The sequence below is a fragment of the Panicum virgatum genome, chromosome 9N (assembly GCF_016808335.1).
Source record: "Panicum virgatum strain AP13 chromosome 9N, P.virgatum_v5, whole genome shotgun sequence".
NCBI classification, from domain to species: Eukaryota; Viridiplantae; Streptophyta; class Magnoliopsida; order Poales; family Poaceae; genus Panicum; species Panicum virgatum.
In genome coordinates this window covers 48,996,993-49,022,923 of record NC_053153.1, presented here as the reverse complement: position 1 = coordinate 49,022,923, position 25,931 = coordinate 48,996,993, and the positions used below count along the sequence as shown (strand labels likewise).

Below are 25,931 nucleotides of genomic sequence, written 5' to 3'. Positions count from 1 at the left end.
ACCGGATTACTCCGTTTTAAGTGCGTGTTAACCCTGGTTGCCGTTTCGGTGATGGTTAGCGCACTTAAGCCGGATTAATTTAGACGGGGCTGCCACAATGTGGAAGTCGGATGACTCGGCCGGCGGCTTGGCGATGACCTTGGCAACGCCGAAGCCGTGCCTGAGGAAGACCTTGGCGAGCTGCTGGGGACCACGTGGCCGACGCGGGGGTTGGGGTATAGGACGACGGTCTACTGGGGCACGAGCATGGCAGCTTCCTTGTCCATGGAGGGCAGCTGGATGGTGGGGGGAAGAGATGGACCACGGACGGCGGCGGTGCCATGGTGCCCGTGGGGAAGAAGATAAGAAAATGGGTATGACACGTGTGGTGCACTGATAAAATAACATGTGGAGATTGCAGATTTAAAGAGTCTGTTGGTTTACCCATGCTATAGGAGGTCTTCTATCTTTTTACAAAGCTTATAAAACTTCAAATTTAGATAAGATTATACAAGAGCTCTTAGAGATACTCTAAGTTGGATTGATTCTTTTCATCATATCGCTTTGAAAGCCGAATTTAAAAAAGGCCAGGTATTTTCTTTTTGAGAAAGAGCTTAGCCCATCCAGTTGGCAGATGCCGAACACATATGGGCCACGTTACTCACTTACCCTCCCAAATAAGCCCGGCCCAGCAACAAGGCTGGCTGCCACTCTGCATTGTTGGTTGCGTCGCGTTCATGGCCACCTCTCCTCCTCTGCATCCAACCTTCGATCTCGCCGAGGCCGAGGGAGGAGACGACTAGGAGTCTACTGTTCCAGAGAAAAAAGCGGAGAGGAGAATCCGGGACAGCAGAGCTGCTGCTGCCGCTGCTACTTCGGTTGCTGGATCGAATCGATCCCCGCTTGATGCTGCCCCTGTGCTACTGAGGAAAGAAGGGAAGGGATCTGAGGGAGGAGCAGGATGTCGTCGTCCTCGTCGGTGGTGTACGAGGGGTGGATGGTCCGTTACGGTCGGCGCAAGATCGGCCGGTCCTTCGTCCACACCCGCTACTTCGTGCTGGAGCCGCGGATGCTGTCCTACTACAAGCGCAAGCCGCAGCACAAGGCCGACAAGGTCGGGTGGAAGCTCCCCATCAAGTCCCTCCCCATCGACGGCAACTGCAGGGTCGAGGACAGGGGCCTCAAGATGCACCACGGACATGTATTATTGTTTTCCTTTCTCTTCTTATTTTTGGTGTTGTTCTTGCTTTTTTCATTACAAAACTATGATGATAATCCATTTTGGGCATTACCCCTCCTGCTGCAGATGCTTTATGTCTTGTGCGTCTACAACAAAAGGGAGAAGCACAACCGCATCACGGTAATTTAATAGCTCATTCATTAGGAGTAACTTCTCTGTGTTAGTGCATTCAACAGTAGATCATTAGATCGCAAGCTGCTTCCTATCACTACCAAATGTCCTTTTCCATTTCATTTGTTTTGTGTCTAAATGTTTTGGAAGCTCTCGGGCTTTGCATCCATCATGCCTTCACTTAAATATACCACCCATTTAACCCAATTCCTTTCTGGGACATGTATCAGATGGCGGCGTTCAACATACAGGAGGCTCTAATTTGGAAGGAGAAAATTGAGATGGTCATTGATCAGGTTTGACATGTGAAATCCTAAGCTGTGCCAATTTCATTACTCATATTACAAGGTAATAGCAGTACAGGAAAGTGATTATGAATCTACAAAACAACAAATTTCCCTGCAACTTACTTAGTTGCTGACTGCACCCCTACTTGTACCTAAATTGTTTCTCCTGAGCGGTGCAGCAACAAGGAGCAGCGCAAAGTGATGGCAACAGGGCTATTAGCTCATCACAGCAAAAGGCTAGCTTAGAAAATGGAAGGAAATCTTCTTCCTCTGACCACGAAAGTCTGTAAGTAGCTGACTTCCATGGTTCTGTTGCCAGTTATGCTTCTATTTGAACTCATACCACTTTTTGCTTTTGCACTTTCATGTTATTTTGTTTTTGTGACACTTCAACATCAGTGGCCAAAGTATTCTTTTGGATACTCTTCTCTGCTAATAATTTTATAGTACCAGTTTGGTAATGCTTTGGGTACATCTCCCATCTGTATTATTGGGGCTGTTGACAGCTAGTATTTCTGAAAATACCACATTCTGGCAGGACTGTTATTTTTGTTCAGTTGACATTCTTCTCTTTGTTAGGTGTGTGTCTCAACTCATCTAGCACTTAGGTCCTAAAGCAGTTTCTGATCTTATAACGCTGCACTAAAATGAAGAAAGGATGTGTTGTTGATAGCGATCAAAATCAAGTTTGTGTATACTTGACACACCTCATACTCTACTAGTGCTTGAGTGTAACTATGTTTTCATCTTTTGCATATAATACGGTAGAGATGTAACCTGTTCCAAAATGACATGCGCCCATATTCTCACCTGGCAGGTACAGTAATGAAGAGGAGGAAGAAGAGGAGGAAAATCAGCGATCATTGCTAAGGAGAACAACAATTGGGAATGGTATGTCATTTAACATGGCTTGTCTGTTCCCTTCCATTTGTTATTTTTTTCTTTGAGTGCTTAACAAATAATTTTCTTTTGTTGCCTTTTGTAGGTCCTCCAGAATCATTGTATGATTGGACCCGTGAAAACGATTTGGGAATATCAAATCAGGGAAGCCCTGACCAAGTTTTCTCTAGAGGACACTGGCGCCTTGTCAGATGCCAGAATGGTAAGAACTTCTGTTTTGCTCTAACTCCGTTTCTCTTCTATGTAACTAGGCTGCTTTTCTGATTTGGTGTTGATTTCTTCAGGTCTCCGCATTTTTGAGGAGCTCCAAGATGTTGATTACCTTGTAAGTTGTTGATAGTTGTAAGTATGTACAGGTGCTTTAAATCTATGGCCACATCCTCACATTGCTTGATGCTTGTGTGCTATTCATAGGCAAGAAGCTGTAGCAGAGCAATGAAGGCTGTTGGTGTGGTTGAAGCCTCCTGTGAGGCTATATTTCAGCTTGTCATGAGCATGGATACTACACGTTTTGAGTAAATTCTCTTTGTTCCCACATTTGATAAATCAACTCCACCATTGTGCATTATATTTTTCCTTAAACTTACCCATATACATTTTTTTGGTTCTGTAAGGTGGGACTGCAGCTTCCAGTATGGTAGTCTAGTGGAGGAGGTCGATGGCCACACTGCAATACTATATCATAGGCTACAACTGGATTGGTTCCCAATGTATGTTTTGCTTTTTGCTGGAAAATGTTCCTCTACTGGCTTATGCTGCGCGAGAACTTTGCATTCATTGCAAAATCATGACACATTTTTTTTCTTGGTTCACAAATGGACATGTCATTATGTTACATTTGTAAATATACTTTTGTTGGCCTTTTAAATGTTTGGCGCTAATTCATTGAAATATAGTTCCTGGGAACATGGATTAAATACTGACATTGTCTGGTACTGAGCCTATTTAGCTTCGCTCTTGTATTTCATCATTAAAGTTTATCCCATTTTTGTTAATTTCAGATTCATTTATTTAGCTTTATGGAGTCTGACATGGATTTTATGAATACTTTGCTAGGGTTGTTTGGCCTCGTGATCTTTGTTATGTGCGCTATTGGCGGCGTAATGATGATGGAAGCTATGGTTGGTACTCTGGTACTTTTGGGTTTACACATAGCCATGCTCCCATGCAACAGATGTGGACACGAAAGTGTAGTCATTTTATTTTATGACTTCTATTTGATGTATTTAGTAATGTTTATTTGCAGTTGTTCTGTTTCAATCCAGAGAGCACCCAAACTGTGGCCCACAACCAGGATTTGTGAGGGCACATATTGAGAGTAAGGAGATTGCTCTGACGAATTCAATACAGCACAACATTTGCAACTTATGTTGATGTATAGCAACCAGGCCTTTCTTTTCCTAACTTCTTTTCTTCTCTTTTGCATTAATTGTAGGTGGTGGCTTCAACATTTCTCCACTGAAATCCCGTAACGGAAGAATCCGAACACAAGTGCAGCATCTTATGCAGATAGATTTGAAGGGTTGGGGGGTTGGTTATGTACCTTCATTTCAGCAGCATTGCCTCCTTCATATGCTGAATAGTGTTGCTGGTAATAAGCTTCTGAAATGAGTTTTTGCGTGGTATCTTAATTTATTTCTGTATGATAGTACTCAGGGAAAGCATTTGATTTATCTTGTTCTTGGATAGGATTTGGTATGCTCAATTGAGATGAGACCTTGTTGTGCGAGGCTGCTGGCTTGACCAGTGTCCATAAACCTTTATGTTTGGTCATTTTGGGTGGCTCAGAGCTGACAAATTGCATGTAACATCAGATGCATTAATGGGTTCCTTTCCAGGGTCTGTAAAATGATTGTTACTGTGATAAATTCTGGCATCTTACTAACCATTAGTCTAGTAGTATATGTTTTCTGTTGAAGATGCTTTTGGAGAAAACGATTTCTTATTTTTCTTGCCTAGTTCTTCATACAGTTTGGAGATCCACTTTCAACAAATCATTATTCGTTACAAGGCTATTGCCAGTTACTACCTTAGGTCCTGCCAACAGATTATCCCTGTAGAATTCCTCAGTTTCTGAAGCCTCTCCCACTCCGCATCCTACTTCTAGGCTGCAGCTCAGTGGGGTTGCCATGTACAATCCCTCTTTTACCCTAAGAGTTAAGAATAATCCTTATGCATGCCACCATATACTGACATGCATGACACAAGCTTAGGAGACTGTTGCAGAGCTTTTCTTGTGCATGAACATTTAAGCATATCACATAATTTTTGCACTATCATTAAGTTGCATAATGCCACAAAAAATTGGCATATCGCTAGATTCATTGCCTTCATGTATTCAGCATGTATTTTACCATCTTAGCAAGTAGCAAATTTTCATTTTGCTAAGACATATCACTTATTGCTATGGATGCCCAGCATGTTTTTCCCCTCATTTTCTGGGAAACTGAAAATGATGTGGTTGTATTATTCATTGTGATTTTTTCTCCCCTTACAGGTCTCAGGGAATGGTTTTCACAAAGTGATGAGAGTCAAGTGCTTCCTAGGATTCCTGTTATGGTCAACATGACTCCATCTGCTTCTTCTAAGAAAGGAAGAAAAGCACAAGAGAATACTACGCAAACCAGCCTACCAATGGATCCAAGCAGACATTCTACAGTTCTTGAGGAGGAGTCTGATGAAGATGACGAATTTCTGATACCTGAATCTGAACAAGAGGTTGATGAATTGCTTATAGTTTTTCCAGTGGACTTTTTATGTCATTTTTAAAACAAGACTATGTTTTCCATGCAGCCATCTACCCGTGAGGATGCTGAAAATGTTAAGCAGCCAGGTATATTGATATTCCATTATCTGCACAAACAACAGCATACTTCACATGTTCTAGCTCACCTTATGAACTCTATCTAGGGCGGGATGAGGAGGATTCAGATCATATTGATTTATCTGGGTTCTCTGGGAATTTACGTCGGGATGACCGTGATAACAGTCGTGACTGCTGGAGAATCTCCGATGGGAATAACTTCAGAGTTCGAAGCAAGAATTTTGTATATGATAAAAGCAAGGTTTTGATCTTCCTCATCTAGCCGCACTCATTATCTTGCTAGCACTGCTGTAGCATCATTTTGGCTGTTTTCTAGGCCCTATTATTTATGATTTTTATTCTTCATTGACAGGTCCCTGCAGGAAAGCCTCTTATGGAACTTGTTGCTGTTGACTGGTTCAAAGATACAAAGCGAATGGACCATGTTGCTAGAAGAAAAGGCTGTGCTGTTCAAGTGAGTTCGTGTTTGAATTCTGATATCATGAACACCCTCACCATGGAGAACAAGCCCTCTGTTTTTGAAACTGAACTATTGTTGCTACTGTCTGTGGAAGTCCTTGTTGATAGGCGCATAAAATGATGCTTGGACGTGGTGTTAACACAGCATCATTTGTTGCACCAAGAGCCATGTTTTTGTTCCTTCTTACTACTTCCAAATCAAATGTAGGTCGTTTTAGGATTGTAGTCAGTCAAACTTCTTTAGCTTGACTATATATGAAAATTTATATAGATTAAGAACACTTTGTTTTACTAGATTCATCGTGGAAAATAGTTTTATAATATATAACTTTCTCTATTTAAAATATCATGCTTTAAAAAATTACAAGTCAGAGAGAGTGTCATATTGGAGGCCGTGTTGATGTTTTAGATGACTTTTGGGAGTACATTGGAGCAGAGGCGGTATTACGTTTAGCTTTTCTGTGTATACAATTTAGAGTCAGTTACTGATAGTTTTTTTTTCTTCTTTTGAGTTTTGTATTTAACCATGGATGTATTGGTGAGGTGAAGTTCAGTTTCTACTAAGTTTTATTTTATCCCTTTTGTTAACCTTTTGCTTCGGTTCTAGGTGGCGGCTGAGAAGGGGCTATTCACATTGGCTATAAATCTACAAGTAAGTATTACCATGGACATTACTGAATCAAATGGATCAAAGCCATTTTTTTTTGCTCCATATCTTCCTTTATATGCATATGCTTTTTTTGGATTGTGCGTACAGTCTACTAGTTTGAAAGGATAATCCGCTAATTATGCTACTCATTTCCAGATGTTGCTCATGATAGATGGACCTTGTAATACTATCATTGTTCATTGTTGTGACTTGTGGACCAGCAATGATGGGTGATATCAAATGCTGACATTGCATTTTTCCGTAAATTTTGTTGATGATGCAACTATTTGCTTTTGCAGGTTCCTGGGACAACAAACTACAGTATGGTTTTCTACTTTGTTACAAAGAAATTGGTACCGAATTCCTTATTGCAACGTTTTGTTGATGGCGATGATGAATTTCGGAATAGTAGGTTCAAGCTGATACCATCAGTACCTAAGGTAATGTATTCTCTATGACTATCCATCATTCCTTAGAGATCCTGTGAGGTCCATGTGAAAAGTGATCAGTGAAGTAGGAAGGGCAAAAGAAAGGCTAAGTTTAATTTTGTTTTAAGTTTTTGGTGAACTTAAATCTTTCTGTCTGACGTAGTGCACCTTGAATCTCAGGGCTCATGGATTGTCCGCCAAAGTGTTGGCAGCACACCTTGTCTATTAGGCAAGGCAGTTGACATTACCTATGTCCGCGGAGCAAATTACTTAGAAGTAAGATGGGGAGAAATCTCCGAAGCTTATGTTTATCTCCCTTTCAGCTATGAAATAGGATCTGGACTTGGACTGACTTAACACATCTTTTATGTTGCACTATGGATATGTGCAGATAGATGTGGACATTGGCTCATCTACAGTTGCGAATGGAGTCTTGGGTCTTGTGTGTGGTGTGATAACAACGCTAGTTGTCGACATGGCATTCCTTGTCCAGGTAGGCATCTTTGACGATAATTTGTTTACGCTGAATCATTTGTTTGTCTGAAATAATCATTCAACATTGGCCAGAGTGTAGTTAAAAGAAAACATTGGCCACAGTGCTGAACTGAATATTGTCTGCAGGGTAATACATACGAGGAGCTCCCAGAACGGCTGATTGGGGCAGTTCGCATGTCGCATATTGAATTGTCATCGGCAATAGTTCCGGTGCTTGAGGATTGAGTAAAGCTCGTACTGCACTGGGCTGCCGCTACGATGCGGCTTTGCTTGAATCTCTGACAGCGTATACAGTGTACTTGGAAACATAGATAAAGGCTCCAGCGGCCAGGCCTCATGCAACCTCCTCCTCCGAGTGAGTGAATAAACTGAGGATGTTTCTATGCATGTACTATGTATTGTGTTGTATTGCACATTTAGGCATTGCAAACCTGACGTGTGTCATGTAGGTATTATAATGGGTTGTGTTGGAGATATAAAAGAGAAGGGAGTTAGAGTTAGGAATAGAAGCAGGAAGGGGCCTAAGTCAGGTTTGAATAAACGGGGGCCATTCAGAATTGATTGGGACCAGTAGTAGGAAAAGAATCGAGATGACAATGGATATACATATCGGAATCAGAACTCGAGACACTGCAGTATTATCCATTCTTGTGTGTAATGCTGTAACGTACTCATAACAGCATGTGGTACGTATACGTGCTAATGCAGTAATGTACTCACACCACCTGTTGTGGTTTTCAGGAAAACGTGTTTTGACTATATTTTTCTCATCTTCTACTCCATCCGTTCCAAATTATAAATTGTTTTAATTTTCTAGATACATGGTATTTAGACAGTGTATCTATATGCACAACAAAAATTATGGATCTAGAAAAGTTAAAATGATCTGTAATTTGAAATGGAGAGTTTACGTTATAATTTAGATAGTAGAGAGTATTATGTTGCAATTGGTCATAAAATTTGGCATAGTACTTCCTCTTCTTTCATCTAAGAACATAGTTTGATCATTATTTCTCATACCACGTTGCTAATAACTATAGAGTTGGCATAATACTCGCTCCTTTGCTTTTCTTTTGGTAAAGTGCGGTTGGATCGGATGAGGTATGTAAAAACATATTTTCACTTTTATTTCTCTTAAAATTGGTATCACATAAAAGTACTCTCAAATATGAATTCAGTGGTACCAATTACATCCTATAATTTTGAAATGGTTAGCCTGTTTATTGGTTCAAGGTTACCAAGGTGCCTATTTATTGGCTCCAGATTAACAAGGTTAAATCACGCCTATAGTAGATTAGAAGGGTGCCCGTTACTATTGCAAACTGTTATTTTTATTTGAAATTGCAAACTGTTATTTTTATTTGAAATTGCAAACTGGTTTAGCCTTTTAATCGAATGCGTACTTGTAGTAAAGTAGCCCAAAATGAGGAATGGGCCTCAGTCCAATATCGTACCTCGAAGCCCAGCCCAACTGTTGCCGGAGAATCGTCTTGCTCGAGTCCCTCAGCCTTCACTGGAGAAGAGGCGAGGGAGTGGGGTGCGGGGAGGGAGACTAATCGGAGCTGATGGAGGCGGCGGCGTTGGCGCCGCCGGAGAGGGAGACGGCGGCGGAGTGGGGTGATGGCGTCGTGGCGCTGGGTTTCCGGGTGAAGGCGTCCTCTCGTGAGTCGCCGTCGCAGAAGGCCGGGAACCTGCTGGAGGCCGACCTGCGTTCCCACTGGTCCACCGCCACCAACACCAAGGAATGGATCCTCCTTGAGCTCCAGGTCGCCGCTCGCTGCATCTTCTTCTTCCTCCCCTCCCAATCCGATGGATTGGGAATCGAATTGAGTAGTTTCTCGCTCACCTACCAAGGATTACAATTTACAAGGGCGAGCTGCTTGCAGGAGCCGTGCCTCCTCTCCCACGTCCGCATCTACAACAAGTCGGTCCTCGAATGGGAGCTCACCGCCGGACTGCGCTACAAGCCCGATGCCTTCATCAAGGTGCGCCCGCGCTGCGAGGCCCCCAAGCGCGACGTGGTCTACCCCGCCAACCACACCCCGTGCCGCTACCTCCGCATCTCCTGCCTGCGCGGCAATCCCATCGCCATCTTCTTCATCCAGCTCTATGGCATCCCCGTGCCTGGTCTCGAACCTGAGCTCCAGCCTGTGCTCAGCTACTTGCTCCCACAAATCACATCCGCCAAACAACCCTCGTCTCACAACATGCACCTCCAGGTTGTTTTCTTACTATTCTGTTTCCTTTTACCCCTTTGGCTTTGGGTTCCCCATGTCATGAGTTCCTGATGCATTCCTGCCCCCATTCACTCTAGTTGCTCAAAGACATTGCGAGCAGGCTGACTCCATTTCTGCCCCAGATTGAGGTGACGTCACTCTTCCACGCTCCTAGCTGAATTGCCACTTCTCGATGAATGGTGTGCATTGCCATTTTAACAGGCTCCTGTACATTTAGTGCAGGCTGACCTTAATAACATCACAGACTCCCCAGAGAGCAGTGTGCGTTTCTTGGCTCTGCTTGCTGGTCCATTTTATCCGATCCTCCACCTTGTAAACGAAAGGTGCGGCTCTCTACGTCAACTTGCAATCATGTATCAGTTTGGTTTGTGGTACATGATGTGTTGCCTGCCATCATATATTGCACTTGCGTTATTGTGCATATGTGTTTGCACTTTCCTTCCTGTATGTGGGCAGTGGTATCTGAAATATGTCATAAACTTACAGGGATCCTACCAAATCTTGGTTAAGTTCTGCTGATTCAGATGCCCTGAGAACTAGTCCAGCAGCTACCCCAACCATTTCTTCAAACTTTGAGGCATGTGACTTCTTCTTTTTTTCCCCTCATGTGTGTGTTTCCTTTGTTTTTGCAATGTGCTACAGTATTGTGGAAGGTGAAGGTTAGTGCATGGCAGCCATGTATGCTGTAAGCTTGATTACATGGATCTGCACATGCAACCTTAGTCATACATAATTTCCTGGTAAATAATCTTTTATATTCAGTCCTTTTATTTTCTTTTGTGCTGAACAGTCTTTAGGTAACAAGTAGTGCTGACTGACAACATACAAGCCGAGCTCCTTTGTTAGTTTTAAAAATACTGCATTGCCTTGATTAATGGGTGACTGCTAAAATTTCTAATGTGGGATGCAAATATATTATAGTAGGCAACTTGAAGAGCTCAAATCATATCACATAGTTGAATTTTGCTACCACGGAATGGCTGTTGAAGATCTGTCACTGTGCATAAGTTAGCTTGATTTTACCGAGGATCTTCATGTAGTCTGTTATCATTACATGGTAAAAAAATCAGTTGGACATTCTTCTTATTACTTCGTTAATTTCTTGCAAACATTCATGGCCAATGGATGTTATATCTTTTGTCTGACTATCCTGTTCAAGGTCGCATTTTCAGAGCAGCATTAGTTTTCACAACTGGGACCTCTTTTTTTTTTAGAAAAAGGAATCGTCACACAACTAGTAACTGAATGGTTTAAGCCTGTAACTTGTATCCTGGTGGTTCCCAAGTGTGAAATCTAAGAGGCACTCTAATGACTGGCTGTAATTGTTTATTGTCCTATACGGGATTACTGTCAACCTATCAGCTGACATGCGGGTTTTTGTGGTACCGTTGCATCCATCGTTCCATGACAAGCATCAATTTTCTTGTACCAATCTTCTATATGTAAGATTGACATCATAGAAAATCTAATACTTTAAAAAATCAGCGTGATATTTGAATAGCATGAACAGCGAAGAAATGACACTTTTTTTTGTTTTTCTGTTCTATGAGTAGAACTACTTCAAATCATCTTTATTTTACAAAAACATAAAACATCACCATCATACAATTGTCGGTCCTTCTATTTTATCCTACTAAAGCACCCCTTTGCTTCACAAAAGTAAACGGCTACCTAAGCCAATTACAGAAGTTGACAGTGATGGCAATTAATAAATAAGACACAGATATTTAGGGTTCTGTTATTCTCTTGTGGAACATAAGGCACTCCTTTGAATTTCCCACCTGATCTACTATTCCAAACTCTGTATACCTTCCAGGCACAACCTAGGAGATCACGGAGTCCATCATCTGTTCAGCCTGCTTCATATTTACTGGCATTTCGATCTGAAACGGCTATGCTCCTCTTAAGGAAAGCACATAAAGACAAAACCCTTGGAGTTGTTTGCCTCCGAGTATGATCGTTAACACTATATTTTTTCATTTTTGTTATATACTCTTTTCACATGGAAAATTTCCCCTTTAATTGTTTCTTTTAACTTAGGCGTCAAAAGTATTGCAAAAACTCTTAGAGCCTGAGCCATTTTCAGACAAATCAATGTCTAATGGTGTCGTGTTGTCGAGCCATGTCTGTGATGAAATTTCTAAAAGTGATGCTTCTAGTCTAGTACTTTCTACAGACTACTCTAGTATGTTTGGAGAAGAATTTAGCCTGTCAGAAAATCAGTTTGATGGTTCAGTCCTGAATATTTTGGATATCGCTGCTGTCGAAGAAGGCATTCTTCATGTATTATATGCGGCTGCTTCACAGGTTAACTATCTTATTGTTCCATCGTCATATCTTTCACCATATATCCCATTATATTAGAAAATACTAATGTTTTTCTTGATTTGTAATTATAGCCTCAGTTATGTCGCAAGCTTGCTGAAGTTACTTCAGACATTTGGTCTGTCTTACCACTTGTGCAAGCTCTACTCCCAGGTAATGACTGGGCCTTACTACTCTTCATTGAAGCATAAGGAAATTTTAATGAGCTGGAATGTTTGCTATGGGTAATCCACACCTTCATGGATGCGCAATCACATGTCACTTGCTCTAATCACACTTACATTTAGGGCATGGACAGACATTATGTCCTAGCACACTTTTGATCATCTATTCTTTTGGGCTACAGTATAAAATTATTTTCTGTGACAACTTCTAAATATACTAACTTTATTGGACCAACTTAAACAGCTAAGGTAAGTTCAGAGTTAAATATTTGACTGCATAGATTACATAATTTGACCTATTTTAGCTGGTGGGATTATCTTGTGCTAAGTGACGGAAGGCCTATGTGCCTATGCCAATTATCATGGCTCTTGTGTCTTTAGGCCCCGGCCTTGCTCTGTGAGTTTGACTGACTAAAAATGTTTCAGTTGGCTTAGCTAGGCATTTTCTGAAATTTTGTCACATGACCTCTTAGTTGCTGAGCCAGAGCCATAACGATAATTATAATAATGAAGTGAACCTCTTTTTTGAAACAAGGCCTACCTACAATTGTACGAGCAGTACATGCATGCATTTGCTGACTCCTGTAAATGATAATATGTTGTTGCTCTTGTGTTTGAAGCACTTCGTCCTCCACTCTGTCCTGGTCCTACTGAACAGATTGATGATTCTTTTACCCAATGGAATCATACAAACGTTCAGAAAGCTCTGTCCCAGGTACCTCAATGGCTTTGATTGATATAATTTGTTTTACCATTCCTCAAGATAACTGTGGCTGCAGATTGTGACAATGTCAGTCTCGTCATCAGTTTTTCATCCTCTTCTCAGAGCTTGCGCCGGTTATCTTTCATCCTACCTTTCATCACATGTTTGTATATCTCCCTGCTACTCTTTTCTCTTCAATCTTGAGGAAATTATTTATCTTTTGCCACATGTTTGCTATACACGCTGCTGAAAAAATTCTTTTCCTCAGAAAGTTATTCAACTTCCTTTTTCTATTAATAGGCAAAAACAGCTTGTGTTTTGCTCGACTTGTGTCGGGGGCCATTGGTACCATGGATACCCATGATAACAGCAAAGGTCTATTTTGTGACTTTGTTTCTTAAGATTTTCTGTTATTCATTCCTTTTTGTGGCTTTAGTATTTAACTCTTCATATACTCTCGAAACAGGTAGATCTTGCAATTGAACTTCTGGAGGGCCTCCTGGGTATCATCCAGGTACGTGCACACTGGAAACTTATAAATGCTGGGAAATTTGAAGTTAGCTTTGATCCATGTAATCTCGGGCATTTGTATCCTACCAACTACCATACTCCGATGTCTTGGACTTTGCTACTATACCTAATGAAGTTATGCTTTAATTTTTATATCTTTCTGATGTTAGTGCACTTGAAGGATGGACCTGTATTTGAGATGAAACACTTTATTCACAACTGAGCAAAACTGATGTAGTTGTGATAGTACTTCACCATAACTGCGATGTCAATGATTCATTTTATTAAACTACTCAGGACCTTTTAAGATGATTGACACTCCATATTTATATTGTGAATCAATAACTTTGTTCTTTGTCATGTTGATTAGGAAGCTGGCCAATATCTTGCTCGTTCTCGTGCAGCGCTGAAGTATGTTGTATTGGCAATTTCCGGGCATATGGATGATGTGCTCACAGAATATAAAGTAAATTATGTTTCCCTTCTTGAAAGTGGTTCTTTGTAGTGACCTCTGCACTGCTTCCCTAACTTTCCTACTTTCAGGAAGTCATGCATAAGTTACTTTTCATTCTGGAGATGCTAGATCCTTTTATCGATCCTTCTACAAGTGCCATGAAAGATACAGTAATATTTTGTGGTATCTCTGCTATATATTTGGAGAAGCAGTCAAGTGCATCCGATATTGCCTTAAATATTATCCGTACAGCAGTAAAGAGGGCTGCTGTTCTACCTTCGTTGGAACTTGAATGGCGACGAAGAGCAGTTGCCCCAAGGTTGGTAAAGCAAAATGTATTTACAGATTTGACATAAGCCTGATGCTGCAATAACCCAATTGTCATGGTTGATGTAAGACAACATACTCTATCATTATCGAACAGCTACTCTGCTCACGAATTAATGTTGCCATTGATTGATGTGTAAATTTGTCCACCACTTACACATAAAGTTTATGGTGGTCCCTTTTACTTTCAGAAGAGACAGATTACCCTCTGAACTTGCAGGCATGATTCAATTTAGGTCACTGGATCAGTTGACAGGAAACATAAGCAATGTCTCAGCAATGAAACAGTCAACTTAATGCTTACATATATCACCAACTCAGGTTGTAACCCCCAGCTGAATCATGCCCAAATGTTCAGGGATCAGTCTTCCCTGTCAAATGTTGAGGGACCAATTTCGTTCTTGAAAACATAGGAAAACTGTGTATATTGACACTAAGATTTAAAAAAATGTTTCAATTACAATTTACAACCCATCCACACACCCCTCTTTTGAGGGGCCAATATGAGCCATAACTGGAAGTTGAGGTACCAATTTGTTATAAACCTGTATCTTTTCACATTTAGATTGGTCAGGTGAAAACTGCAGGAGTAGATTTGTCACAAAAATAATTTCATAATGTTAATATTCATATAATCTTCTGTTACCTTGGTAAAAAGTGATTGTACCTTTCATCTTGGTATCCTCGAAAAAAGAACGAAAAGATTCTCGACTGAAGGAGTAAAGTTATTGTTACTTAGGACTGGGAACCTTTCATGTGTTTTGCAAGAAGCTGTCTTATCTAGATTTGATGAGTGATTTACACTTTATGGCTTATGACATCCAATTGATGTTTTTTTTCTGAGTCATCTATTTGCTATCCTAGTTTCTAAAGTTTATTCTGATCCGCACCATTAGATTAGGTTGCTTTATAATGTAGACTGGCTAGGCTTGGTATCCCTGTATGTTTATCCCATTAGCAATCAGGTTCATAGACTAGAGAGTTATGAGCATCATGGTCCAATCCAGTTAGGCAGGCCAAATGGACAAAAGCGTACATGATCCTTATACTGCACTTAACAGTGTCTGATTTAGTTTCCATTTCAAGACTTTGTTGCAAATTTCTGAACCATGTGACGTCTCAAGACGTATGGCATACATATACTGCACTAATAGTGACGAATTAGTTTACATTTCTCTCCAGCACTATCACGCATGCTGTTAATACATGCCTGACTTCTGTTTGCAGTGTAATTCTCTCTATCTTGGATCCACATATCCCACTTCCTCCTGACATAGACCTCTGCAAAAGTTCAGTGCATGAGATTAATAATACATCTTTGTCTGATTTGGATAATCCTGCACCACAGCTGTGCAACGCTGAAAATATTGATGGGCGAGATTTATCTGAAACAACTGTTCGGGCTGAAAGTTTTGAACAGTGCAATTTTTTGTTTGCTCCTGAAGAACTAAACCAATCTGAGTTGACAGGTCTTTGTACCTTGAAAGGAAAAGGCCATGATGTAATAACTCAAACAAGTTTGAACCAGGACAGCCCCAAAAGCAGAAGTAATGAGAAACTATCATCTGATCCTTTCCTGCTAGATAATATTATTGCAGCTGATTATTTTGATGCTAAGGCTGATTATCTACAGCTGGAGAACTACCAGGACTGTGAGTTACAAGCTCAAGAATTTCATCGCTTAGCACTGAACTTATGCATGCAACAAGAACCAACATGTGAAGGGCATAATGCTGGAATTGATGCTTTGCTGTTAGCTGCAGAATGTTATGTTAATCCATTCTTTCTCTTGGATTTCCAGTCTAATTTAGAGCGTCTGGACAAGATTGAACGTATCCATTCAGAGTTGATGCAAGGGAATGCCTTGTTTGTGTCCAAAAAATTGCACTTGAAAGATTTAGATCGAAAAACAATATCTAATTTGGAGAAAAAGCGCGATAGATCTGTCATAGATTTACTTCTGCAAGCTGCAACACTTGACAGTGAATACCAGGAAAAGGTACCTGAAGGGGAACCTTATCCAAATATTACCGAAGATGGCAAGCGATGTGTAGAAATCTCAACAGAAGCTCTTCGGTTTGCTGATGCTGTAACTTTGGTCAGAAAGAACCAGGCTATGCTCTGCCACTTTATTATGAAGCAATTCCAAAGGAAAGGACACTTGTGTAGTGAAATTCTTCTCCAGAGCTTGTTGTTCTTGTTGCACTCAGCAACCGATCTATTTTGTCCACCAGAGAATGTAATTGATATAATTATGAAGTCTGCTGAAAACCTCAATGAACAGCTCGCATGTCTTTACAGTTGTGCTAATGTAGGGAATAAGAAATTGGATATGGTAAAAGTACATGGTCTAAGAAGATGTTGGACCCTTCTCCAGAAGCTGGTTCTGGCTTCATCTGGCAGTGATAATGTTAGAGAGATTGGCAGAACTAAAAGAGATGGTTTACGTTTTAGAAGCTTAGTCCCTCCATCAACATGGATACAGAAGATATCCGATTTCTCCAGGTTCTCTAGCCCGCTCCCTCGATTTCTTGGATGGATGGCAGTGTCTCGTTATACCAAGGAATATCTAAATGAGAGGCTGTTTCTTGCTTCTGATTTCTCACAGCTTACATCTTTGCTGTCAATTTACATGGATGAACTTTGTTTGATGGATGGAGTTGCAACTCAGAAGGTCAGGCCTGCAAAAGGTGAACGATCTAATTGTAAGCATTTGTTCCTTAAGGAAAATACTCTGTCAGATCAGGGAAGCATGGCCAAACAGTTTAGAATTTTACTGCCAGAACTACATTTCTTCTTTCCAAGCATGAGCAAATTGTTTAATGCATTTGGAGAGAGCATCTTGGAAGCTGTTGGACTACAGTTAAAATGTCTACCCAACAGTGCAGTACCAGACGTTCTTTCTTGGTTTTCTGAGTTGTGCTTGTGGCCTTATCTTGAAGGCATTAAGGAACATCTTATAGTTGCAAACCGCGTTAGTTATTTGAGAGGAAGTATTGCTGCTAATGCGAAAGCAGTTGTTTTCTACCTACTTGAGAGTATTATTACTGAGCACATGGAGGCCATTATTCCTGAAATGCCCAGGATAGTGCACATTCTTGTGTCACTCTGTAGAGCTTCTTATACTGATGTGGCCTTCCTCAGGTCGGTGCTATGTCTAATGAAGCCACTCATAACCTACTTCTTACGGAAGGGAACTGACGATACAAAAGTATTGGGTCATGTAACAGAAGGCACCAATTTTGAGTTGCTTTGTTTCGAAGAATTGTTTGAAATTGTGCGCCGCGGTAAAAATTCAGAGGATGCATCTGTAGATAAGATTCAGGTACCCTTGCTTATCTTCATTCTGGGATCAATGTTTCCTGATTTCTCATTTGAAAGGAGGATTGAAATGCTTGGGTCCTTTTTAGTATGGGTTGATTGTATCAGTTCCGATCCCCCATCATTGTTATGCAGCTATCTTCAAGGCTTCCAGACACTTTTTGATGGTTGCGAAACTGTGCTAGTTCAAAATATTGAACTACTTGGTGTCAGCATCCTTTCTGTGACAGGCCAATCTATAGAATCTACTGATTCCTTAGGTGTTGATGGCACCATGCAACTAGAGAAGAACACACAAGATAGTGAAGAGCAAATACTAATGAAATCCACAGCATATTGCGAGAATGATGGAAGTCATAAGGGTTCTTATTCTTTACATCCTAGTAGTATCATAGAATTTTGTGGTGCCCTGGAGAAATTTATTTCACACCTCACTCCATCTATTGAGGGTAGTTGGAAATGGCATCATCAGTTGGCCTCTGGGCTCTCTTTGTCGATTGCAAAGTGTTTGTTGTTTGGAAAATTATTGAAGTCCATTGCTCAAGAATACACAGTATCTAGTAGCAGTGAGCAAGATGTTGCTGCAAAAATTTCCTCTGAGTTTGCGCAGAAGCATTGGCAAAGTGCTCTTGAAGGACTTGGAGAAATCATTTTAGCAAATCAGAAAACACAGTGCTGGCAGGTGGCATCAGCTATGCTCGATTATATAATAAGTATACCAAACGTCCTTGCTTGGGGTAATGTTCTTAGTGTCACATGCTATGCAGTCAAGGGTTTCTGCTCTCATGCACCTAGGATATCTTGGAGGCTTCAGACAGATAAGTGGTTATCATTATTGGTTTCTGGTGGAATTGAGGGCTTCAAGAACAGCGAGATGTGTTTGATTGATCTTTTCTGTACAATGTTGAGTCATTCTGAACCAGAGCAGCGCTCTATTGCAGTACAACAACTTGGGAGGATTATGAAGTCAACAAATTCCACTGAAGCTGATTTGGAATCTCCTACTTGTGACCACAATCTCCTCACATATGGCTCATCAGTTACATCCCTTCTGGTTACTCATTCGTGGGACATAGTAGCAGCATTGGCTCTCCATGACTCTTCTATGGTATTAAGGAATCAAGCAATGGCATTGCTTACTGAATATGTGCCCTTTGTTGATAGGAAGCATCTGCAGTCCTTTCTTGCATCCAGTAACAGTATCCTGAATGGTTTAGGACGACATTCTGGTGTAATTGAAGAGGGCTATTTTACGCGAATGTCTTTGCTGTTGCTTTCTAGGGCATGTCTTTATTCTACTCCTGAAGATATCGCTTTGATACCTGAATGTGTTTGGCAGAAGTTGGAAAACATGCAAACATCGACTGGTAAATTTATCCAGATTTCTGAGCCAACATATGTAAATTCCACTGTATCACATGTATATATGTAGTTCTGGTCATTTCAAGCTGCTTTTTTCCCCTCGTTTTGTTTTTATTCTCGTTTCTTACCAGGAGGTTTTGGGTATATGGAGAAAGATCTCTGCCGAGCTCTGTGCCAACTAAGAAGGGAATCAGATGCTAAAACTGTATTACCCCCCCCCCCCCCCACTCACCCCTCTGTTTTCGAAGATACATGTTTACCAAGTACTGACTCCAAAGTTCTTCCGTTAGGTTGTCAAACAAGTTCTCTCTGTATGTACCACCAGTCAGGCAGTCAGCCCTGATTTTAAGAGCATCCGTGAATCAATTCTCCAGGTCATAATGTTCTGAATATTCTTATTTTTAGTATTTTTTCCATCTATTGCTGCTTCTGTTTCTAATTTATTTTTGTATTCTCGGTTTCGGTTCATTACTTGAATTATGTTCTCATTGTTGAATGTGCTTGCATATCACATTCATTTTATATGTTGATGGTTTCAATCTTTGTAATAACTGCACTGTTGTTTGGAAGTTTTTGTTTATCTTTCTTCAAAGAAAATGCTTTCAAGCAAAAGCACTGGCATGCTTGTATCTTGGTTTAAATTGATATTATCCCTATAGTAGAAGTTGCTGAAATCATAGGGTGGTAATTTAATGATCTAATTAGTACTGGTCTATCTAAACTTGCCAAACAAATGATAGGTGATGTCCTCTTTGAGTTCTGTTGAAGCATACTTCGAGTTCTTCTCAGCCAGATCTGCTCAAGAATATGAGGTGAGAAATACAACAGCCATTTTCTTTTCATCTTTTGGGCACTTGTTTTGAACATCTTATTCAGAGTTCTGACACTTGATTAAATAAAACACCAAGGAACTTGAAGAAGCTGAGATTGAGTTGGAGCTTATTGAAAAAGAGAAAACAGTTCATAGCTTTGTTGGGCATCCCCATGATACTGTGGTCCCTGATATGCCATCATGTAAGCTCAATTACTAAGGGCTAGCATTGTCAATTCTATCTTTTGCTTTTACATGCATGTCTTATATAGTTTCATTTGCAGACCCCAAGGATGATGATGATGTCAATAAACGGCTCCAGCAAGTACAGGAAAATATACGATATCTGTAAGTTTCTGTCTTGTTTTTACTACGATGATCCTTCAAATTTACTATTCTTCAGTCTTGTTTTTAAGAACTACTCCTAGTAACAAGTTTGCAACCAAAGTTTCTGATATTTTTATATTAACTCCTATGCCAATCCAATTCCTCAGCAGTTTACTTTGAAGTCTAGCAGCATATCGAACTGTTTAATATTCATTTGGTTATGTTTTAATTCGATAGGGAAAGGTCCAGGCTCAAAGAGGAAATTACAGCACGCAGGCAAAAGAAGCTGCTTATAAGACATGCTCGTCAAAAGTACTTAGAAGAGACAAGCTCTAGGGAAATGGAGCTTATGCAAGAGCTCGATAGGTTTGGACCTGTTGCTTTTTTCTTTGGCATGTTGATACTATAGAGATGTTTGTCCCGATTTCTTTGTTGTATATTTGTAGGGAGAGAAGTCTCGAGATGGAACGTGAAGTAGAAAGACAGCGACAGCTAGATATTGAGCGTGCCAAGTCTAGGGAAATGCAATTCAATCTTGATTTGGAAAAGGAAAAACAAACTCAGGTACGAAGCAATTTGTTCTTTCGAATGGACATAATCAGTTGGCATTGGAACATATGTTTGCAATCATTGCAAGAAACATAGCGCAGGCTAGACTTGCTTTACAGATGCATCTGCTGCGAGAGCACCATCGAAATCACTGTTTTCCTTTCACAATCTGTGTATCATAATTCTTGCCCTCATCCTGCTTGATTAGTGTATACTGAACACTGTTCGCCTACATGGTCATTTAGACTGTTTACACGGCGTGTAAATGTTACTCAATGGGTAGCCGTGTAAAGCAGTGCAAAACTGTTTCGACTGTTTAAATGGCCGTGTATACCGACTTTTTGCTAAACGATGGGTGACCGACCATTTACCGTTTAACCTTTAGGCTAACATTTGATACTGAATAACTCAAAGTATGCCACGCCCGTTTGATGGTCACTTTGCTAGTTTGCATGGGCTTTATCTTTGTTTTCTTCGTGTATTGATCGTCCGATTGTTTTTCAGAGAGAGCTTCAACGTGAACTGGAGCAAGTCGAGTTGGGGCGGTCATCAAGGCGAGACTTCTCGGCCAATCCGAACAGGTGCAGTGTGGCTCTGATTGCCTCTATCTACCCGTTGCATTCCTTTACCATTCGTGTGGTAGCCAAGTTTTTTTTTTTGAACACTGCGATTACCTCTGTGTGTTGCTCATCCTGCAGCCGGTCCAGGGAGCGGTACCGCGAAAGGGACGGCGTCAGAGCACAGCAGGAGGCGGGGAGCCTGAGGTCAAGCAGCCGAGGCCTCGAGGGAGGCTCCGCTCAGGCGCCCGCAGCAGCCGGAGGCCCCGCGGTCGTGCTCGCCGGGTCACGATCGTACTCCGGCGGGAACCTTCCGACGATACTGCAGCCTCGCGACCGCGCTGCTGCTGACGAGGACACCGCCTGGACCGAGGGAAGCAGGGACTCCGGCGACGGCAGCAGCATCGGCGACCCCGAGTTCGATGGCCCGAGGCCGCAAGGGCCGCGAGGCGGCGGCAAGCCGTCGTCCAGGCAAGTCCTGGAGCGGAGGGAGCGCGATGGCTCCGGGGCCGGCACGGGCAGGAGAGAAGGGAAGTGGGAGAGGAAGCAGCATTCCTGACCAAGTAAACCTTTGTCGTCCCATCAAACTAGGCACACTACTCCCATCGTGTTTTTATGATCGAGGCACACCCCCATTGCACTAAGATCAGACGCTGGGTCACCCTCGTTGGTGAAGAGTAGGTGAATCCTGCAGCATTCAACGGTTGAAGCTGTGTGCACTGTGCTCTGCTTGTGGTTAGTTTACCCACTTGGCCATCTTGCTGCGATAGCACTCCCTCTCTCTCACACACAGTCACATTGACCGTCAATGTACAGGGAGTACATCACGTTGTCAGACCATTCTCTCACATTGATGGTCAAACTTAAGCACGTTCGACCGTAAAGAAGTTTCTGTAAGAATTTTCAGACATGGTACGCGCCATACGATTTATTGAATACCCTCCTGATCCCCAACAACACGTAGACCACCAGACCGCACACCCGCGGAGCTTGCTGCAACCATATACAAGCTTTTACTTTGTAACCACGGACGGTCACATACAGTGGCTGACGAAGTACACAGCAAGTGCCATTCCTATAGGTAGCCAGCAGTGTTTTCCTCTTATACTAAATTAGCATCAGCTAGTAGTTAGCCAGCAGTATTTTTCTCTTACAAAATATCAGCACTAGCTATCAGTCACAGCCAGCCGAACAAAGTGTCATTCACTTTATTTTTTCACCATGCAAGCTATCCACTTCGTATAGGAATCTCACTATATCATCGATTTTCTGTGACTAAGAATATCCATGCAAAAGAATATTGCTATGTAATCACTTAGTATTTTTATTTGGACCTTTTCTTTTTAGCAACTACGGTGTCAGATTTTCTCTTTTTAGCAAAAAAACTGTTATCCGCTTCACTTTTCTCAGGATAAGGACAAAAACGATGACATCAACGCATGCAAACACAATCCCAAGTTTAGAAAAGTTGTAATTTTACGAACAAGAAACAAAATTAAAATCTGATTGCACCATTGAGTTGCCTCCTACAAAAACATCAAAACAAATCCCACTTCAATATGTTTCGACGACATTTTTCACATACAATTCCAAAAAGCACTTCTGTTAAAAGTTGAAAGCATATCCTAATGAACTCCGAAGCAATTTAGAATAAATATAGAAGCAAATAATATAGACTGATTTGAAGCAAAATTTGAGTTAATATTCAAGCAAATAAACAGATTCACAATAATATTGTTTCATCACGTAACCGTGCTTATACTTGACTGTTGCTTCACTGCACATGACCTGCAAATATATAATGTAGTAAATTAATATAATCTGATAACATAATGTACGTGCTAAAATGCATGTTAAAAAAGTTTAGGAGGTAGCATAAAAAGCACATTTATGATCAAATAAACCATGCTAGCTTCAGAAGTTAGCCTAATTCCCTAAACCAAAAGCACATTATTGTCACAAATAACCATAGTATTGCCTAACATAGATCATATTGTTGACTACTATAGTACCAACAAGATTCAACAGAAAAACAAAGAAAAAATAAAAAATTGCCTACTGAATGTAACTAAGTTATCTAACTTAGCATCTAATGATGTTGTTGCAGCTGTGGCGCAAGCACAACAATCTATGCTGATGCAGCTGCCCCTACGCGTGCATCAATAATTCATACTGCGTTACTTTATGCTACAACTGTTGCCACATAATGATTCATTAACTTCTGCAGCTGAGCATGCAAAATCCGCATGTAACCTTCTGTAGAAAATACCTATTGTAACCCATATTATTGCCTATGAAGAACAATATTATTGCCCAAATCCTACCAATATTATTGCGTTCTGAAAATACTTCTATCATTTGATGTATTTGTCTAGTGGAAAGTACTGAAATGCTTCTTGTATTTGATATATTTGACTACTTGAAAGTAATGAAATGCTTCTACTAATTGATATAATTCTCTAAAGAAAACTACTAAAAATGCTTCTACTATTTAACAAAAATGCCTATTGCAAAAGTACTCAAATACTTATGATGATGTGAAAAAAGAATGAGATAACCATTTCACATTTAGGAACCGAACTGAAGCTCCATTCCTGAAAACCAAATTAACAGCAACATGAGTACACCACCCACCCACTCTAGATTAAATCGTGGACAAAGGAAGAGCAACTGAATCGAAAAGCCCATAATTGCATACTTGATGAAGATAACGTCGGGATGCAGTTGAAACAACCCGCCAAGATCAAAAGTTAAATGGCAAAAAAGGGAAAATATGCTAGCTAAGAGGATGAACACTCAGGCAAAGAGGAAGAAGCGCAGGATTTTACATCAGTCAACGGCGCTACTCTACAATAAATTTCAATAACTTTGCAAAAAAAAAATGATACGCTGATAGCATGTTCCAAGTGATAGCAAAAAAATGATAGCCAATTTTTCTTCCATCCAAATGATAGCATACACCCAACTAATAGCAACAAAAAAAGGTACTATCTCAAAAAATGCCTGAGCATGCATGAGGATTAACCGAAAAACATTTCCTAAAATCTAGTGCATCAGCACATCAGGAGGAGGGGAAGGGAAGGCACTCACAAATTTGACAGCGAAAAGCCGAAGTCGTGCCTGCTAGTTGCTGCTGGTTCCGGACAAAAGGAGAGTCCATCAGCTGTCACATGAGCCGTGTGAAATGTTAAAAAAAATTGCTTGAACTGAATATTTAAAATGCTATCTGAATAGTATTTAAATGTCTACTTAAATTTATTAAATGCTTCTAATAATGTGCGTCGTAGGCATCCAACAAAGCGCGTACTGAAAATATGTGAAACACACATATGCATCATAAAAACATTGTGCAGAGGGTTGGACTAGTCTTTATGCACTTATTTCTACTAGTAGGAAGCCTTCCACCAGCAGCAAAAATCACTTCCTTGCTGGCGGCAAAGAACATTGTTCCACCAGAAGCCTCGAGTTCAGCCCAAAAGAACCTGAAAAATAATTCGAATCTTGTGATGAGTCGAAAAGTGAGGAGCCTCGAGTTTAGTCCAAAAGAACATGACAAAAGTCCAAATCGCATGATGAGATGAAAAGGGAGGATTTCCGCTGATGGGGAAGCAATGAACACATATTCTTTGAGTATGTAATATCTTCAAAGTGAATATATATTAGCACTAAATAAAAAGTAACATATGCATGGTCCAACTTATCTGAGAATAATCACTTGCTTAAATGGTAAGTGGTTTGTTAATGGACAAAAAACAATATAGCAATGCAGGTGAGTAATTCACTGAAGACTATACCTCGCTAATTAGTGTCATTAGATCATGACTCCATAATTAGATTTTGCTCATAGAGTAGTGTAAGTACTAGATTGTTCCTAGAAATATGGGATTTTGCTTTATCACTGAATATATCAACACTGAAGCTTTAAGTAATGAATATATTAGAAGCTTTGCATAAACTGAATAAGTATTGATTACTACAACATTAGGATAATAAAACTGAAGGAAAAGATATAAATGATGCAAAATCTCCTTCCCCTCTTGTTTAAACAAGAGAACCGCACTCCACCCAATCAGAAATTCTCTTATGATTTGTCTATGCAGATGAAACAAATCTACCCCAAAAGCAAGTTCAAATAATCCCTCTACGTTGCCTCATGAGACTACAACACAAAAAAAAAGTGACGAGGATAGCTCACATGGGATTCCAGCCAACAATACCCCCAACTGATCTCTGTGCATGTACTTCTGATGGCTGAGAAAATCATCTGATGGTGAGCGCTAGATGCCCAAATCTCCAAAAGCAAACGCCACACAAAAAAAGACCCAAATCAACACCTCCATTTGAAACAGATGAGATAGATTTTGGATCTGTGCGGAAATAGATGAGAGGGAGAGAACACACCTCGTCCCTGATCTGCATTTCCATGCCCCCCTCCCCACGTAGATGCCCCCATGGAATCCCAGCACGCCAATGGAATCGATCTAAAAAGGCCGGAACAGATCAGAAATCAAGGCAAAAAACACACAAGGATGAGGAATTTTGGGCGCGCCGCGGCGGAGGAAATCACTCACCTTCTTGAGGACGCCATAGATTACCACCGGATCCAACTGAACATGCATCAGTATGGGGGGTGCGAGAGGTTGGGTATGAATCGCCATTCGATGCGAACGTAGATAGACGAGAGAGAGACTAACCCTAGAGAGAGTGTGTGGGGGTGAAATGAACTAGCGTGCCGCGTGCGACCTGATGTGTAAAATAAAAATCTCCACCACTGTCTCTCCCCTCATTGGAATGTGGGACCATCTGGTCAGCTGAACATGGTGCACACGGGAGTATTATATCACGGTGGAAGGAAGCGGCCGTACGATTAAACAAATGTACGGCCGGCTGTAATAGAGTCTTTACCTTTTTA

At 40.9% G+C, this 25,931-nt stretch overlaps 2 protein-coding genes across 4 annotated transcripts; both read left to right on the top strand.

Annotated features, from left to right (window-relative positions):
- The first annotated feature begins 687 nt into the window (after nucleotides 1-687).
- LOC120693530 (protein ENHANCED DISEASE RESISTANCE 2-like) lies at nucleotides 688-8,133 on the top strand. The gene is made up of 21 exons (XM_039976983.1): nucleotides 688-1,180; nucleotides 1,286-1,339; nucleotides 1,561-1,626; nucleotides 1,797-1,903; nucleotides 2,435-2,508; nucleotides 2,603-2,719; nucleotides 2,802-2,842; nucleotides 2,932-3,032; nucleotides 3,132-3,227; nucleotides 3,574-3,638; nucleotides 3,764-3,835; nucleotides 3,953-4,108; nucleotides 5,015-5,235; nucleotides 5,311-5,350; nucleotides 5,428-5,582; nucleotides 5,694-5,795; nucleotides 6,408-6,452; nucleotides 6,749-6,889; nucleotides 7,058-7,153; nucleotides 7,269-7,370; nucleotides 7,499-8,133. Exons 1-21 carry the CDS (start codon nucleotides 941-943, stop codon nucleotides 7,595-7,597), a joined length of 2,190 nt encoding a protein of 729 aa, XP_039832917.1. The 5' UTR covers nucleotides 688-940; the 3' UTR covers nucleotides 7,598-8,133.
- Nucleotides 8,134-8,822: 689 nt separating this feature from the next.
- On the top strand, nucleotides 8,823-21,976 carry LOC120693528. 3 transcript variants are annotated; one of them, XM_039976980.1, is made up of 24 exons: nucleotides 8,823-9,138; nucleotides 9,259-9,591; nucleotides 9,687-9,737; nucleotides 9,832-9,932; nucleotides 10,096-10,186; nucleotides 11,426-11,560; nucleotides 11,650-11,916; nucleotides 12,009-12,087; nucleotides 12,719-12,813; nucleotides 12,878-12,964; nucleotides 13,102-13,176; nucleotides 13,268-13,315; nucleotides 13,682-13,777; nucleotides 13,855-14,084; nucleotides 15,320-18,780; nucleotides 18,907-18,980; nucleotides 19,066-19,149; nucleotides 19,516-19,587; nucleotides 19,684-19,789; nucleotides 19,871-19,934; nucleotides 20,151-20,279; nucleotides 20,360-20,477; nucleotides 20,967-21,043; nucleotides 21,161-21,976. In XM_039976980.1, exons 1-24 carry the CDS (start codon nucleotides 8,938-8,940, stop codon nucleotides 21,576-21,578), a joined length of 6,492 nt encoding a protein of 2,163 aa, XP_039832914.1. In that variant the 5' UTR covers nucleotides 8,823-8,937; the 3' UTR covers nucleotides 21,579-21,976. The 3 variants fall into 3 exon arrangements, with proteins under 3 accessions (XP_039832914.1, XP_039832915.1, XP_039832916.1); XM_039976981.1 differs by having other exon boundaries at nucleotides 8,897-9,138; nucleotides 21,170-21,976; XM_039976982.1 differs by lacking the exons at nucleotides 20,360-20,477; nucleotides 20,967-21,043; nucleotides 21,161-21,976 and having other exon boundaries at nucleotides 8,897-9,138; nucleotides 19,694-19,789; nucleotides 20,151-20,246.
- Nucleotides 21,977-25,931: the final 3,955 nt, after the last annotated feature.